A 16,745-nucleotide genomic window follows, 5' to 3' on the forward strand; every position below is an offset into this window, starting at 1 on the left:
CATTCTCAAAATAACATTTAGTATTGTAATGAAGTACAGTTACTCCTGTCACTACACTCTGGTGCTTAAATGCACAGGTTTCTGGACATTTGTGTCCATGCATGTGCTTGGACGTGTGTGTTTGGCTCCACCTAATGGTTACAGCTGTCTTTTTGGTTCAAACACCGGAAAGAATTCAGACGGGAGGATATTACGTCACAGACCAAATCCCCTTGAAGACCTCGAAAATGGCCGTCAAAGCAATGCGATTTTAATCTACTGTCGAAATAACGTGAGACTTGAATTATTATTAAAAATTCGAATTTAACTTTATATTTATTAATCACATAATTTAGGTAATTATTGCACGACTCGGTGTTGTGTTTGTAATATGTAGACCGAGACTGTGAATTTCGGCTCGCGCTCTACCGGATCGAGCATTTTCGAAATAAGAGCCCTTTGTTTTGCATGTCAAAATTATAAACATTCCCCTCTGCATCCATTCAGAGAATAATGCATTAAGTCATTTTTAGTGCATATATTCGCCTAGAATTATTGGGTGTATGTATAATATTTTGAGTGGCCTTTAACGGTGATAGTTTGTCAGCAAGCTCGTTATTAGAGCCAACTTTGGAGTAATGGGCGGGAACTTTAATTTTCCTTAACTGATGTTGTCAAGTGTAAACAATCGCTAATTTTATATCGAGTTATTGATTAATGTATATATGCACACTTTCTTTATTTTTACGTGCATGTCTGTTTCATTTAAACAGGTTTTTGGGTGTGGTTTAAACCATTATAAAGTTACGTGCGGTAAGTAAATTATTTTAGTCATTTTGTTTATTGCTTACAAAGCTGTTGCATATAAAATACGGTCATTATAAGTCTAGTTCACCCAAAATGGAAATTAATTCATAATTTATTAATGTTGTTCCAAACCTTTAGTAATATAACTCTATTATAGAGGATGCAATGCAAATCAATAATAATGGCAGAATTTCTGTTTTTGGTTGAAGTATCTCTTTAGGGATTTTCAGTAGTGGCTGATGTTATAAGATGTTCTTGACATTGCAGGTTGCTCCTCTTCCACGTCATGCCACACATCACTCACAGTGAGTTTCTTCTGGAGCAGCTGAAGAGACAGCGTGAGAGAAGCTTTCTGTGTGACTGCACAGTAACAATAGGACAGTCTCAGTATCATGCACACCACAATGTTCTGGCAGCCTTTAGCGAGTATTTCTCTACGCAGTCTATTGATGCCGGAAAGGAGAATGGCACCATAACTTTGGACCCAGAGTTGGTGAGCGGGGCTGTGTTTGAAAAACTACTGACTTATATTTACACTGGGGACTTGAGTATGGACAGGTGAGCTCATGGAAATCCAATTCTATACGTCTATTGTTATCTGTATGCAGTGTTATATTTATATGTACTGTTCCTAAAACCTGGAAATATTTTTAGAATATATCATTTTCTATATTTTTTGAATAATTTTAGGCCCTGATTTTAAAAGGCTAAGGTTTTATATGTGTGTGTGTGTGTATGTATGTATATATATATATATATAGACACAAATGTGACCCTGGACCACAAAACCAGTCTTAAGTTGCTGGGGTATATTTGTAGCAATAGCCAAAAATACATTGTATGGGTCAAATATCATTAGGACATTAAGTAAAGATGAAGATATTTTGTAAATTTCCTACTGTAAATATATCAAAAAATTTGATAAGTAATATGCATGGCTAAGTACTTAATTTGGGCGACTTTAAAGGCAATTTTCTCAATATTTAGATTTTTTTGCACCCTCAGATTCCAGATTTTCAAATAGATGTATCTTGGGCAACTATTGCCCTATCCAAACAAACCATACATCAATGGAAAGCTTCTTTATTCAGCTTTCATATGATGTATAAATCTTAATTTAAAGAAATTGACCCTTATGACTGGTTTTGTGGTCCAGGGTCACAAATCAAATATTCATATATAGATAAAGTTTTAGCCACGAAATATTTAGCCAATTGAATATTTCATTGCAAGTTCATATTCACTACTGAAGATATTGCCATGCCTTTTTATAATGTGTTTACTTTACTATATATCCTATGTAAATATTAATATGTATATAATATGTCAATGTATATTGGAAACCACAGAAGTCATGGAAATAAATTTTAAGTTATGTTTGTTTTTTGTTTGTTTGTTTTTTAGTAGTGAATATGATTTTTTTTTTATTTTTACTCTACCACAATCTATTTAATTTTTACTGTGCTATGAACTATTTAATCTGCTAAATTTTATTTTGGCTGAAGCTTTACTTTTATAGATTAATTAATATATATATATATATATATATTGTGATATATATATATATATATATATATATATATATATATGTAGTTAATATAATTGCATTTATATAAATATACATTAGAAATTCCTGTGCTTTGTTTTTTTTTGTACTCAGAGAAGAAATTGAAAGTGTTCAGAAAGCTGCATCTTATCTTGGGATGCCCGAGGTTGTGGCTCGTTGTACACTAACTCAAGATGATATAAAAATTGGTGGCTCGCCCACAAGACAAGCGGAGTACGAAGATCCACGGTCCCCCCTGAGCCCAGACGACTACGAACCTTTAGAGCCGATCACAGAGGTGGAAGAACGGGAGCTGTTGAGGGAAAAGAATGAAGATGGGATACAGGATGATGAAGCCCATTCGTCCAGCGAACAGACACCGCAGAGAAGCAGCAGCAAGAGAGGGAGGAAACCCAAAACTAGGCTGTATGAGGATGAGGTTGAGCGGGAGACCATCACTGCTCACAGAGGCAGAGGAAGAGGTCAAGGGAGACCGAGAGGTCGCCCACGGGTGAGGCCGTTGACTTCTGATTCAACTGAACAATCTCCAGCGCAGCAAACCATGAGTCCAAATAGCAGCTCAGTAGGGAGAGGAACCGGAAGACCAAGAGGTCGTCCACGGGTTAGACCACTCTCCACTGACAGAGATGATTCTGGAAACGCTGAAAATGAGTCTGTAGCAACCAAGGATCAAGAAGAGAGCTCTGCTCACAAAAGAGGACGTCCACGAATTAGACCCCTATCATCTGGTGCAGAAGGAGACAGTGGAGATGAAGAACAAGGAGACGCCCAAGAAACAGAGGTTGTTGAAGAAGATTCTGTGAATGCTGGTGAGGAAGATGACGGTCAGGTAAAGACTGATGTGGAAAACCCAGACGGAAGTCCTTTAAAACGAGGAAGAGGAAGACCAAGGACTAAGCCGTTAACCACTGAGAACCAAACCACAAACACTGAGAACTCAACTAAAGACACAGAAGACGGTTCAGAAGCTGCAAAGACAAAAGAGAATGAAGGGACTGTTCGTAAAAGAGGAAGACCTCGATCCAAACCTCTTTCTTCTTCGGCACCTGAATCTTCAAATCCAACATATAAGGTGGAGAACAGTGGAGAAGAAGCCAGTGGAGAAACAAACCAAGACGCTGAGAAACACACTGAAGAAGGCTCATCTCAATGTACAGAAGATTCAGAGTCAAATCCTGCAAAGAAGGTCCGCACCAGCAACAGGAAGAGAAGCTTGAGTAGAAAGCTCAAAGAAAGCCAAGCTAGTGATGAAGAAGAAGAAGAAGAGGATGAAGAACTTGGCAATGACAAGGAGGACTGGGCCGGAGACGAGGAAGTGAAGCCCTTGCAGGACAAACACAGGCCTATTTGTAACGTCTGCGGGAACCTCTTCTCAGAGATGAGCAGCCTGCGCAGACACATGCGCATACACAAGGGCCTCAAACCCTATCAGTGCCAACTCTGTACCCGCTCTTTCAGACAGGGCAACCAGTTGAAGACCCACATGCGCATACACACAGGTACGACTCCTGTGTAGAAGATACACTGCATTAATAAACTTATTCACTTGAATAAATTTGTCTTTCATTTCATTGTTTTGAAAAAGTTTGTTAATCACACACTACTGTTGTGAAAGCCATTGTGCTGCTTTATATTTTTGTGGATTCTTTGTTGAATAGAGTTTAAAAGAGCAGCATTTATGTGAAATAGAAATCTTTTTGTGATATTATATATTTGCTGATAGGTTTATGTGAAGTGATTCATGTATTATTTTGTTTTCAGGAGAGAAGCCCTTTAGTTGTACGTCTTGCGATGCACGTTTTGCTCAGAAATGTCAGCTGATCTATCATTGCCGAATGCATCACGGAGAAGAAAAGCCACATAAATGTGATTTCTGTGGAGCAGCTTTTGCCACATCGAGCAATCTGAAAATTCACATAAGGTATGTGCAATGCATGAGCATAATTCCAATTTCATTTCAGTGATAAAATTACACATGTACATGTACAAGGGCTTTGATTCTCTAGAGATAGTCGCACTTAAATGGTTATCGGTTCTTTAATATTATCATTATTCATTATCATTATTAAGCTGTAACAGAGTTCACACTTGGTTCTATACATCAACCAATTGGTTCTTTAATATTTGATTAAATTTTATTAGTAGTAATATCATTGATGATGATGTTGATAATAATTATTGGAAAATGAATGTTTTGGTTTAGGCTATGGTTTATTGTTTTAATGTGGATTATGTTTATTATTATTACTATTATTAATGTGTAAAGAGCATAATTAAATACTGGTTCTCCATATCCATTTTTGGCCACCTAAACATAAAAATAATGAGTTTAGTACTGGTCCTAAAAAGCCAATCTCCCATTAAAATGTCTATAAAATATCAATAATGAATTATAAAAATAAACTTTTCCATTAACTTCTCATTATTTCCCATTTGCTCTCAGGAAGCACAGTGGTGAGAAGCCGTATGAATGTGGAGAATGTGGGAAGCGCTTCACACAGGCCAGTACTCTGATGTATCACAAACGCCGACACACAGGGGAGAAACCATACATCTGCGACACCTGCGGCATGGCGTTCGCTGTGTCCAGCTCTCTCATCGCTCACAACAGGAAACACACCGGTGGGTTTCTAATGCACTCATTACAGCTTTCAACGTTTTCTGTAGCGATTTGCTAACATACTAATGCCACATGGAGTCTGTGTTTAATAAATGTTTTTTTTTTTTTTGCCTTACATTTTAGGTGTGACCCCATATATATGCTTGGATTGTGGAAAACCTTGCTTAACCGCTGGTGAACTTCGAAAACATATGGACATCCACAATGGTACATTAAGTTAATAAATGAAAGCAAGTGATGCATTTTCTGAATGCAAGAATATGTCCAAATATGTATTTCTCTGTCATTTTGCCTGTAGGATCAAGAAAAGTGAGGTGTTACCTGTGTGGGAGCATGTTTTCAGACATGTATAGCTTGAAGAAGCACAGCGTTTTGAAGCATAACGGTGTGTTATTTTATTGTTTTGTTTTGTTTTTTTAAAAGAAAGAATTTTCTTAGGCTTACCTAGTCTGAATTTAATTAAACAAAACAATAATATTGTGAAATATTCCAATTTAAAAGAACCGTATTGTATCTTAAAATATTTTAAAATGTAATTTATTCTTGTGATGACAAAGCTGAATTTTCAGCATCATTACTCAAGTCCTTCAGAAACCATTCTAATATGCTGATTTGCTGCTTAAGAATTATGTCTCATCAATGAACTCTAAACGGTTGTGCAGCTTAATATTTTTTGGAAATATATTTGATATGCCACCATTTAAAAGTTTGGAATAAGTAAGAAATACGTTTATTCAGCAATTCGGTTATAATGTTACAAGACATTTCTATTTCAATTAAATGCTGTTCTTTTGAACTTTCTGTTCATCAAAGAAGCTTGAAAAAAATTAATCAGCGTTTACACAAAAAATATTAAGCAGCAAAGACTTTCTACCATTTGTATATTTATAACTTGGTTGATCTGTCCATACTTTACAGCTCTTCCAAACCAAGAGCAGGCTCCTTTGGAAACCGACCCGACGCAGTGTCCTCTCAACATCCCCATTGACCACCAGGGCTTGATTGCACGCGTGCGCTCCGCCCTCGTCGATTCCCAAGACCATGAAATTCAGATGGAGTCCCCATTGCCAATTTTGCCCCCGGAAACCTCACTTATTATCCAACAGTCAGCAGAGCCTCAGATGATCATACAGCATGCAGACGGCACAGAGCCCTCAATGATCTTCCAGCACGCAGATTCGTCTGAAGCACCGGTTCTCATCCAACACGGAGAATCTGGCGAGCAAGTGAGCTATGTAGTGGAACAGTACGAAATCCCCGGAAACGCTGAGATGGAGCACACGCAGATTGTCATCGTTCAGACCATTGATTAAAAAAAAAAACAGCTTTTACTTCCATTTTAAGTGTATTTTCTCCATTAAGTGAAGACATATGTCATAAACATCCCTTCAGATAACTTGTTTTCTAAGCTTTTGAATGATGAACTCTTAGCAGATATCAGTTATACAAAGCTGTTGAGTGAATGTGTGGAGCTTCTCCTCTCTTGCCTTTTTCTTAATTAAATGTCACTTTCAGAGCAGAATCAGGATCATTAAAAGCATAAAGTACTTTCTGAAATGAAGGGAAGGCCAACCTTAGGTTAAGCTGTAATATAAAAGCTGTGCTTAAAATGCATTTTGGTTCACTTAAAAATACTTTTCTATTTAATTAAGGACAGTGTGGCTATTACAATTACTTGGTCATTCTGATATTTTGAACTATGCGTTTGTCTTTTAGAAGTATGACATGTAAATACCTATAATGTTATATGACCCGGTCTCTGAACAATTGCATATATGATGTGAATTCATTTTGATCCTCTAACAAACTGGCCAACTTTTATAATAAATCATCTCACGTCTGAATGTTTGTTGTTGTTGATGTTTGATTAATGCATTCACAAAATGAATCTGGTGAAGACCACGGTACCCATCAATATTACTTGTAGTAGTTTTTATATTCAGGTGATTCTTCAACTAGGGGGAAGGTTTCTGTCCTGGATTTCATCTTTACCAAACAGTGTTTGTGAATTTGAATTCAGAAACAGTCCATTTATTTTTATTTATATAAATGAATATATTTTTACAAGTGGCTAGTTTTTTATTATTATAGGTCCAATGCTACTTTCAAGGCCCTTTCTGCAAAAGGTGAGTGTTGATGTGACAGATACCCCTCTAGACACCCCTAATTTTGTAAATGTTCCAGGTTCCTAGACAGCATGGGCCCTCAGCTTTCAGTGTCATTTTTCTTTTCGGTCCTGTACCTAAAATCTCAAAATCCCAAATCTAAACCTGTATGGCTCAAAGGTAGCCGTGAACTGGTTTTAGGGGATTTTTTTCTTTTCTCTGTACCCTGTGGGCAAATAGTGTATGAATTGTGTTGTGAAAAATGGGAACAGACTTGGGTTTTTAAGTTTCATACTATAATTCCATCAGCTGGAGGATATGTCATGACATGTTTGATATTTTGAGTAAATTTGAGAACGCATTGTTTTTTTTTGTCAATTTGTCGTGTGCAAATTAAAGCAATTAGGCAAGTTGGCCAGTGTATGATGCCTATGGTGTTTTAAAATAATGTTCTGATTATAAAAGTGGTGTAGTAAAGCTCTGCAGCCTTGAATCTGCAGAGAGTTTGTAAAGCTGACTTTGGTTCACGCAGAAATTAAATGACATGGTTGCTTTATATGATGTACAATTTTAATCAAGGCTTTTATTCACATCTAAACATTGACCAACGCACATACATAGAGCTTAATAAAGATGGTAAGTCAAAGCGCAGACACATCAGACCTGTAAAATGATTTCCCTGTGTGCCAAGGGCCTGAAACTGGAGTGCATTTGTAAGATGAAGCAATTCTGGTGGGTGTGAAGCGCAAACAGGCTCTTTGGAAAGAAAAGATTCTCATTTGTAAGTCGCTTTGGTTAAAAGCGTCTGCTATATGACTAAATGTAAATGCATACATGCTTATTCAGGCTATATAGCGCAGACCACCTGAAGATGTCGTCATTGCGCAGATGAGCTCTATTGTTGGCTTAGAAACGTCAAACTTTATCTGTTACCATAGCAACTTAGAGCGTGAAACATGGACATGGAGGACTTAAAGAATCGATATTTATCTCTATGCGCCGAGGTTCAGCAGCCTCCAAATACATGTGTTTGGGAAGCCTTGGAAAACAATATTAATAGGTTGGTTTGGAAGGTATATAATGTATAAAGTGTGAACAGTCGTTTCGGCTTTCCTGTGAATTAATGTTGTTTTGTTTAACTCAGTGATGGCTCACTCAAACTAACCGGTAATGATCAACTGAAGCATGGAGACCGACTGACAGATGAAGATATGCTGGTCTTGTCAAAAATATTCGTGGGAAATTCGGCTATAAAGGGTAAATATTAACTCGTCCTAGCCAGAGAACTCTTTTAGGTCATGCAAATCATAAACCTCTACACATATTTACAAGTTCACTGTCGCCTATACCTGGATCAGGTACTTTTAAAATATGATTTTATAATAAACTGAAAGTAAAACTTCATTGCAGGTTTAGATCTTAGATACAACAATATCACAGATAAAGGAGCTGTTTATATTGCACACCTCATTCAGGTACTGTATGCCAGAATGTTCCTAAAGACTCATTCATGAGCTTCACTAGGTTTATATCTTTAAACCAGCTAAACATTTAAAACTAAGACTTTAAAGGAATATTGTGATTTCAACAGGAGAGTGAGTCCCTTCAGTCTCTTGATCTGATGTGTAATAACATTGAGGCAGATGGTGCCGAAGTGATAGCAAAAAGTCTTCATGTAAGTGTGACTAATTCACATTTGTAATTCATTCATTCATTAATTATACATTTTAAGTGAATGCCAATATTTATCCTGATTTTAGCATGTACTTTGTTAATTTTACAGAAGAATAAAAGTTTGAGGATGCTCAGAATGACGGGAAATAAGATTGGAAACAAAGGTGGCATGCAACTGGCTGCCATGTTGCAGGTCAACGCTACTTTAGAAGAAATAGATGTCTCAGACTGTGATCTGGTAAGTTTCTTAAACATAACTGTAACTACAAAATAAAGGTAATTTACATTGGATTAAAGTATTGTGTTTATTTACTAGGCTACACAAAGTGTAATAGCGTTTGCAATCGTCCTTAAGAACAGCAGAAGAATCCGTGCTATTAATGTTAGCAGACCTCTTCTTTTCAGTCTTCAGGTTTGTTTTCAGGAAAATTGTTTTTTGGTATACCCACTTTATTATTAATTTATTTATTTTTAATGGTTAAAAGTACATTTAACTTAAATGATAGGAGGAAACAACAGTCCATATGGCACAGATGCTGGTGGTGAATAAGACACTGAGGGAGCTGCACATGGGAAAGCATGACATGACTGATACTGGTGTGGAGAGGCTGTGTGAAGCACTGAAGTTAAACGTCTCTCTACGCTACCTGGATCTTCGCTGGTATACACTCACTCACATAATTCTTATAATTCATGATCCTAAAGGGATGATTCGTACTAAAAAAATACAATTCTGTTATTGTTTATTCATCCTCATGTCTTGTGAAATCTGTATGACTTACTTTCTTCTTTGGAAAGCAATGGGAGTTTTTATAGCAGAATATCGTAGCTGTTTTTCATGCAATGAAAGTGAAAGGCGACCACGGCTGGCTTTCCACTATCATTATATGGCACAGAGCAACTCAGAAAATAGTCAAGTCACCTTCATTTATATAGCGCTGTATACAATACAGATTGTTTCAAAGCAGCTTCACAGTAATAAACAGGACATTAACAGATCCAAAATGCATCAAATATGAGACAAATTAAATTTCTGCTGCAAAGCAGCTCTACAAAGACAGTGCAATCATTATTCAGCTTACATTGGTTGATTGTGTTGAGTGTTGATTCAGTTCAGTTCAATAACTGTGTAAAGTTCATCAGTTATGAAATTAGTTCAATTAATTAATAACCAATATGTCTATAAAATAGAGAAATTATAATTTCTGTATTTTTTAACAGTAACAGAATTACACGGGATGGAGCCAAATGCTTATCAGAGGTTTTGAAACAAAATCCCTCCTTGGAGATTCTTGATCTTTCTTTCAATCGCATTGAAGATGACGGTGCGGTGTATCTATGTGAAGCTATCAAGCTGCCACACAGCAAACTCAAAGCGTTAGTGTACTTTATTTATAAAACAATGCTATTATCTGTCTAAAATCTCAAGTTTATACGTATAACTATTTCCCTTTTCCATGCTGTCCAATTTATCTCATCGTTTTTGCCTCCTAGATTGTCTGTTACGAGCAACAACATCGGAAAGAAAGGTCTTATGTCCTTCAACAAGGCAATGAAAGTGAATTCCTGTCTCACACACATTTACATCTGGGGGAATAAACTTGAGGAGCCAGTTTGCATGGTGAGATCTCACAAATCTTTAAATGATCAAATACAGTATTCAACTAGTGTACGAAAGGTCATTAAAATGTTCTCTCTGCATGTTTAATCAGGCTTTCTCTCGGCTAATAAGCAGTGGGCGGCTGTGTGAGGAGCACACAGATGTTTCTCCCTATGAGGTGGATGGTCATGTTTTTTTAGCAGAAGCATCTCATGGTTTACACAGGCATTACTATTGGACATCCAAATATGGGGGTGATGGAGACTCAAGTAATTCAGCTCTGGCCCTGATGGCATCAGATTCATTGTCTCTGCAGATCTATCCAGACTCACATTCATGATTCATGATTATCGGTTTTGTCCAAAAGTGTGTGTTGCTGCTTCAGTGTAAGACACATTTAGACTTAACTTGATTTAACGTGACTTTTTGTTGTTGTCGTTGAAACATTTCAGTTGCTGGCAAGCAAAATAATCCACAGCACAGTTGGTTACATTTGTATTTATTATAATTACTCACAAAGTTAGTGTTTTTGATTACAGCCTTTATGTCCATGTGTCCAGTGTTTGGAAATGTCACAGGCTGCCATGATGTCTGCAAAAAACACGTCATTTATGTAAATGATTTGCTCTGACACTTAGTCTTCGCTGTATTGGGTGTCACATGCAAATTTTCCCACAGTTTTGGCAGGACAGATAAAAGTCAGAGAGATTTTGATTTAGCAAGTTTAGTCGAAAACTAACTTTTTGTTTTATGTAAATGAGAAAAGAAGCAAATTAATAAAATCTAAATACTTGTCCGACAAGAATAATCTCTACTGTAGTGCAAACAATATTCAACCCACAAATGAAAATTGATGAATCTTCATGCAGATCTAAGTAAATAATGATAAAGTTTATGATAAAACCAGAACATTTTAGGCAATTTAGAATCTCAGTACTTAGGACGTATGGTCACCCTACCTTAACCCTATGCCGACGAGTTAAATTTTAATTTCTGATACTTTAAATTGATGATAAAACACCCTCTTTTTTATATGATTAATTGTGTGATTTAAAATAAAAATAAAAACGTTTAAAAAAGAAAATGAGTCAAAGGAAAATCAATACATTGTCAGTAACTTCTTGATTTGCAGCTTCAGTAACTGTCAAAGCGGCTGAAATGCTTCTCATTAACCTGCCGCCTTTGGCATGGCCAGCCTGTCACATTCCAGGATGACATTCTTCTTGCGAAGAATTTTTTCCAGCTTCTCTCTCTCAGCTGAGCTCAGACCCCAGTGCTGCAGAGACAGACGGGTGAGGGACGAAAGCTGTGGAAGGGCCTCCAACAAGGCGGGCAGCCAGGGAGACACAGAGAGAGACGCAGAAGGTCGCAGACTGACATCCAGCTCCTCCAGTCCCTTTAGAGCAGCAGCCTTCCCAAAAAGGGACATCCAACCACCATCCCCAACACTCCCATTATAAGACAAATCCAGCTGTTTCAGATGGGACAGAACTCCACGCTGGCAAGCAGATTCTGCAAGATTACAACAGTTTGCAAAAGTGTCATATACCAGCATTTATATAATTAATTGAGCATTCTTTGACCAGAACTGACCTAGCTGTAGCACATCTTCAGTGGTTAAATTACAGCTGCTCAGTCGGAGGTCCTGTAGTTTGCAATCAGGCTGCAAAGGCTCCAGAAATTGTTTCAGATTTTCTCCTACACACTTGTTCCATGACAAGTTCAGCCTTTCAAGCTGTTTTAGCATCTGCATTGCGGTAGCTGTGAGGAAACCCAGAAACACACACATTTTTTTCAAAATCTCTCCATTTAAAAATTTTTTAATGTCTTTTGAAATTATATTGGTTTCATACCAAGGGCATGGCATGCATGTGTGCTCAAAGCACAGTTGTTTAATGGAAGTTTGGTTATCTGAGAAAGAGGGAGGGTTTGCAGAAGATTCTGGAGTGTCTCTCCAACACTTTTATTGGACGACAAATCCAGTTCTCTGAGCTCTTTGAGAGATGAAGCTACCTGGACTGAGAAAGCGAGTTAAAATAATAATACAAACAACTTCAACTTTAAATTAACATTGACAACTAGTCTTACCTAAAGCCAACACATCTTCCTTTGATAGACAGCACAGATGCATGTCCAGACTTCTCAGGTGTGTGAGGAGAGCTAGGTTAGTAGACAGCATGGTGAGACCTCCACCAGCTTCCTTATTACATGACAGATTGATGTGCTCTAGCGCAGGGACGGACCTGAGTGCCTGTCCTTAACATTTCACAAAATAAATTCATTAAATTATTAAGGAAAGGAAAGGAAAATGAATTATAACTGAAATGGTTATTCAGTTATCACTGATATTAGAGTCTGCATTTGGAGCTTCCTGGCAGATAATTTAATATGTGTGCTTTTAAGTTTGTAGCTGTGTTGCTAATAGTCTGCCATTGAAGGTCTATTTTGAAGGACTTTCTATCGTAGCTTTCGTACCCAGAATACTGATGCTGTCTTTACTGAGTCCACACATGCTCAGTTTTAGGGTCTTCAGTTGTGGAGTTGAGCCTAGAGAGGAGGTGAAGTTCTCCATTCCCTTGATTGACAGCTTATTATTGGACAGATCTAACTCCTCCAAACTAGACAACATGCGAAGAGCCTCACCTGCAGAAAAAATAATTAGTGCTTTTTAAAGAAAACTGATAAATAACCATTCACAGCTAATTATAGGCTTCTTCTGAATGACCTAAAGCTGAATTCACAGTTTATCCACTCAAATGGGACTAAAGAATTTTTACTTTGTTACTTGTATCTGCTATGTAAGTGTCTGTCTGTGCTTTATCAGAGTCTATTCATTTGGGGGGGGGTTGGATTACAAGAATAATATCTTTTACTATACTACAATCTAGAACCAAAAAATGCCACTCCTAGTCATTTTGAAGGGGAAAAAAACAAGACTCAACTTTCCAATGAACTAAATTAACCAGTTCACAAACCTCTTCGAGTGGTTTATTTGTGATTGCATCAGTTAACAACTGATTCAGTGATTTGGTAAGAGCAAGTCTCAAGTAAATCTGTCTAGTCTTACTCAAAATGAGACAATAACCGTAATATGTTCCTCAGTTTGACTGCGCTGAGTCATATAATTTATTATGATGTCAAACTGAGCTCGAAACTATTTAAACTCTATATCTTATCTGACCTGACATTAGACCCCTTGCTCCTAAAATAGGCATTTTGAGCAGGAGGAATAATAAACGAAAACTAATAAATGGCAGTAGAGACCCACAAAGAAAGTTATTTCAACCTAAAAGTATTAGTTACATTATAGATTTAATAAAATAAATATTAAAAACAAAATATTTTTGTCATTGTATCATTACATTTATATGATGATTAAGCCCATTTCCCCTCTAATTCTCATAAGTATAATGTGTAAATGCTAAACTTACTCAAGTAGAAGTTTTTACTGATATTATATTTCATCCAAGTATGTTTAATTTAACTCAAATGCTGGATTTGTGTACCCAGTTCACCACTACCCCAAAAAATTAAACTTAATAGTCTTCAATGTCATATGAAATCCTACCGTGGAGTATTTGAAAGGTTCTACTTCAATTACCATCATTTTATGAGTTTTATACAAAGCATGTCTTACTCAGAGCGGTAATGTCTGTCTCAGAGAGCTGACAGTCCACCAGGCGGAGTTCTTTCAGTGTGCTTTCAGCTTGGAGGTGTTCTGCGAAGTGTCTGAAATTTCCCGCACCGACGCCAACATTCCAGGACAAATCTAGCACCTCTATTAGAGGAATGCAGTCAAGAGCCTCACCTGGAATATCATTTTAGGAGAGATTTTTTTATCTTAAATGAGACAAATTTCAAGATGTCTGGTTGGAATTTATATGATTTTCCAAAGAAATGTGTGTATATTTAGCTTTTCAGCTCATGTATGTTAAATCTTGCTTAATTTAGCATTTTTGTGAGGTCTTTTAAAATAAAAAGACTTAAAATCCAAAAATGAAAATTCTGCCATCATTTACTCACCCTCACGTCATTTCAAACTTGTGAAAGTCTTTCTTTCTTTAGCAGAACAAAAAAAGAATACTGGTAACCACAGAGTTTTGGTTCCCATTGACTTCAAGTGTCTTTTTTGACCATGCAATGGAGGTCAACAGGAACTGAAACTGTTTGCTAATCAACATTCTTCGAAATATCTTCTTTTTTTTTTGTGAAGAACATTGGTAACATTCCCATTGATTTCCATTTGCATGATTTCCATTGAGTTTTGGTTCCCAATGACTTCTATTGTATGGTGAAAAAATGATCAATAGGAAGTCAATAGGAAACTGTTTGGTTACCAACATTCGTCAAAATGTCTTCCGAAGAAGAAAGAATGTCATAGGCTGACAGGTTTGGAATGACATTGAGAGTATGATGAGTTTTTGGGTGAACTATCCCTTTAGTCATTATAATAAATGAATACTTCCTGTACCAAGAGCAGTAAGGTCTTGATTTGTTAATCTGCAGCTACACAGCTTCAGCACTCTCAGTTTTCCTACATGCTGCAGATGGATAGTAAGTGCCTTCAGGGAGCCTCCAACCAGATCATTCCAGGACAGGTCCATCACCTCCAGCTGAGCCAGAAATGGCAGTAAGGTGGCTGAGGAAACATCAAAACAATAATCGGAGATCCTGACACATGTACGGTCTTGTAAATATTGTTCTACTGTGGGAAAAAAAAAGTATGTCACAACACCCACCTAGTTCCACCACATCTGTAGCTGTCAGATCACAGTGGCTCAGGCTCAGATTTTGACTGTGAGGGGTTTTCCCAAGCTTCTGAACGAACTGCTTCACCCGACCCCAGCCCACAACAGAGCCAGCCTCATCATCTGTGTCATTGATCTCTAAAGGAAACCAAGGGTTTGTTCATCTATATTTACATTTTTACGTCTTCTAAACACACCTAATGCCCACCTTTCCCAGGCTCATTATTTTCCTTTCCCTCACTGGCCTCTGATTCTTTCACTTCAGGTATGCCTACGTTTCTCTTGTCACTGCTCTCCGATGGGCGGAAGAGGCGGCCCACAGCCGGTTTCTTTCTTTCCGTGAAAGAGGCTTTCCTTCGGAGCTGGTTCATTATCAGATCCAGAGGAGATCTTTTCTGAACACTCTCCTTCCCTTTGGTAGCCTCTGCATTGTGATGACAAAACGGATTCCAAATGTATTATTACATTAATAATCTCATTCAATCTCACACCAAATTAATAAAAAAGATACTATATTTTTCATACAAATTATATATATATATATATATGATATATTTTCAGGACAATTATCTTTGCTAATGTTTCACTTTTAAATTTGTTTCTACAGCAAATACTAAATATATAATATGTATATAAATATTATTTTATATTTTTACATAATATTAATATAATCTTATATATAAAAATCAATATATTTGTGCATTTAACAGTAATGAGATGGTGTTAATTCTGCTTAACTTTCAGATAAAATTAAGGAGGGGGGGGGTAAAAAATAGTTTTAAAGGTTTTAAAAGGGGCTTAGCTTTATATAAACTATATATATATATATATGTATGTATAATTTCTTCAAATAACATACCTGTTGAATCCATTGCTTTTTAAAAGAAGATTTCGGCTTATATGCAGGTAAGTTTTATGTATGGTTATTCTGTCCTTTTTTCAATCTGAAAAATTAATACACCAATATTTAAAACAATATGAACGACAAACGATTTGTTTACTTTGTCACATCCTGCTCATCGGTGCAACAGGACCTGTTTTAAAATCATTCAGTCAGAATGACTCGAGTTGTCCTTACCTTGAAATATTTCTTGAATCCTTTATATATTATGCATTCATCAGCGCGCGATGACTGTAAACATTTTCAGTCCGCATTTAAACCTGTCACATTCATCTCTTTCATTCACACCGGATCCCGGAAGTTAGCCTGAACTTTGGCTTTATTAAAAAAAAAAATAAAACACTGTAAACAAGAGCTGTCATGAATCCGGTCGCAGTAAAAGAGCCCCATTCATTTAAAATGTTAGTTATTCATTTATGAAAATTGCACAAGCCCATGAATTTGCTGAGTGGACACCGGAGATGGTGAAGATATGTCCCAGAAGTGGAAACCGCGAAGTAGTTACTACAGTTAGTGCTTTAAAACTATGAAAAATAAATATGAAATCACCTTCAAGCAGTTTAAGAAGATTTCAGGGTACCTCTGTCATTTTATTTATTTTTAATGGCAGTGATATATAACAGGCCTACAGTTACTGTAGTTTTATTGCAGTATTTAGCACTGAATAGCGTAACTCTGATATTTTGAGGTTACAAATGTGCTTTTTTTTATTACTAGACAAGTAAATTCACTTTTATACACACC

The 16,745-nt window shown here is 36.7% G+C and overlaps 3 protein-coding genes across 7 annotated transcripts; 2 read left to right on the plus strand and 1 right to left on the minus strand.

Moving 5' to 3' along the window:
* Nucleotides 1-16: 16 nt before the first annotated feature.
* Nucleotides 17-6,817, plus strand: LOC109083014 (myoneurin-like). Of its 5 annotated transcripts, none has more exons than XM_042714480.1 (10): nt 17-271; nt 753-792; nt 1,054-1,091; nt 1,229-1,344; nt 2,447-3,852; nt 4,115-4,274; nt 4,797-4,975; nt 5,097-5,180; nt 5,272-5,358; nt 5,892-6,817. In XM_042714480.1, the coding sequence occupies exons 1-10, from the start codon at nt 29-31 to the stop codon at nt 6,284-6,286; spliced, it is 2,748 nt and encodes a 915-aa protein (XP_042570414.1). In that variant the 5' UTR covers nt 17-28; the 3' UTR covers nt 6,287-6,817. The 5 variants fall into 5 exon arrangements, with proteins under 5 accessions (XP_042570414.1, XP_042570415.1, XP_042570416.1 ...); XM_042714483.1 differs by lacking the exon at nt 17-271 and adding an exon at nt 633-659; XM_042714481.1 differs by having other exon boundaries at nt 171-271; nt 1,054-1,344.
* Nucleotides 6,818-7,997: 1,180 nt separating this feature from the next.
* On the plus strand, nt 7,998-10,703 carry LOC109083013 (leucine-rich repeat-containing protein 34-like). The gene is made up of 10 exons (XM_019097836.2): nt 7,998-8,138; nt 8,223-8,335; nt 8,489-8,553; nt 8,670-8,753; nt 8,862-8,990; nt 9,069-9,164; nt 9,259-9,413; nt 9,974-10,129; nt 10,247-10,373; nt 10,465-10,703. Exons 1-10 carry the CDS (start codon nt 8,035-8,037, stop codon nt 10,690-10,692), a joined length of 1,257 nt encoding a protein of 418 aa, XP_018953381.2. The 5' UTR covers nt 7,998-8,034; the 3' UTR covers nt 10,693-10,703.
* Nucleotides 10,704-10,835: 132 nt separating this feature from the next.
* Nucleotides 10,836-16,333, minus strand: LOC109066661 (leucine-rich repeat-containing protein 31-like). Its single transcript, XM_042714487.1, has 11 exons — nt 16,179-16,333; nt 15,960-16,044; nt 15,309-15,524; nt 15,092-15,238; nt 14,824-14,991; nt 13,990-14,160; nt 12,828-12,995; nt 12,441-12,608; nt 12,206-12,370; nt 11,946-12,113; nt 10,836-11,864 (listed from the first exon to the last, which is right to left on the minus strand). Exons 2-11 carry the CDS (start codon nt 15,970-15,972, stop codon nt 11,521-11,523), a joined length of 1,728 nt encoding a protein of 575 aa, XP_042570421.1. The 5' UTR covers nt 15,973-16,044; nt 16,179-16,333; the 3' UTR covers nt 10,836-11,520.
* Between the last annotated feature and the right edge of the window lie 412 nt (nt 16,334-16,745).

The sequence above is a fragment of the Cyprinus carpio genome, chromosome A24 (assembly GCF_018340385.1).
Source record: "Cyprinus carpio isolate SPL01 chromosome A24, ASM1834038v1, whole genome shotgun sequence".
Classification (NCBI taxonomy): Eukaryota; Metazoa; Chordata; class Actinopteri; order Cypriniformes; family Cyprinidae; genus Cyprinus; species Cyprinus carpio.

Bases quoted from the DNA above. Each gene is read 5' to 3' on its own strand.
- LOC109083014 (XM_042714480.1), top strand. From the start codon at position 29: ATGAAGTACAGTTACTCCTGTCACTACACTCTGGTGCTTAAATGCACA. The intron at 1,345-2,446 runs GTGAGCTCATGG...TTTTGTACTCAG, and splicing joins GGGGACTTGAGTATGGACAG to AGAAGAAATTGAAAGTGTTC. The intron at 3,853-4,114 runs GTACGACTCCTG...TTTTGTTTTCAG, and splicing joins CCACATGCGCATACACACAG to GAGAGAAGCCCTTTAGTTGT.
- LOC109083013 (XM_019097836.2), top strand. From the start codon at position 8,035: ATGGACATGGAGGACTTAAAGAATCGATATTTATCTCTATGCGCCGAG. The intron at 9,165-9,258 runs GTTTGTTTTCAG...CTTAAATGATAG, and splicing joins CTCTTCTTTTCAGTCTTCAG to GAGGAAACAACAGTCCATAT. The intron at 10,130-10,246 runs GTTAGTGTACTT...TTTGCCTCCTAG, and splicing joins CCACACAGCAAACTCAAAGC to ATTGTCTGTTACGAGCAACA.
- LOC109066661 (XM_042714487.1), bottom strand. The intron at 14,992-15,091 runs GTGGGTGTTGTG...ATGTTTCCTCAG, and splicing joins TACAGATGTGGTGGAACTAG to CCACCTTACTGCCATTTCTG. The intron at 11,865-11,945 runs GTCAGTTCTGGT...GTAATCTTGCAG, and splicing joins TGAAGATGTGCTACAGCTAG to AATCTGCTTGCCAGCGTGGA.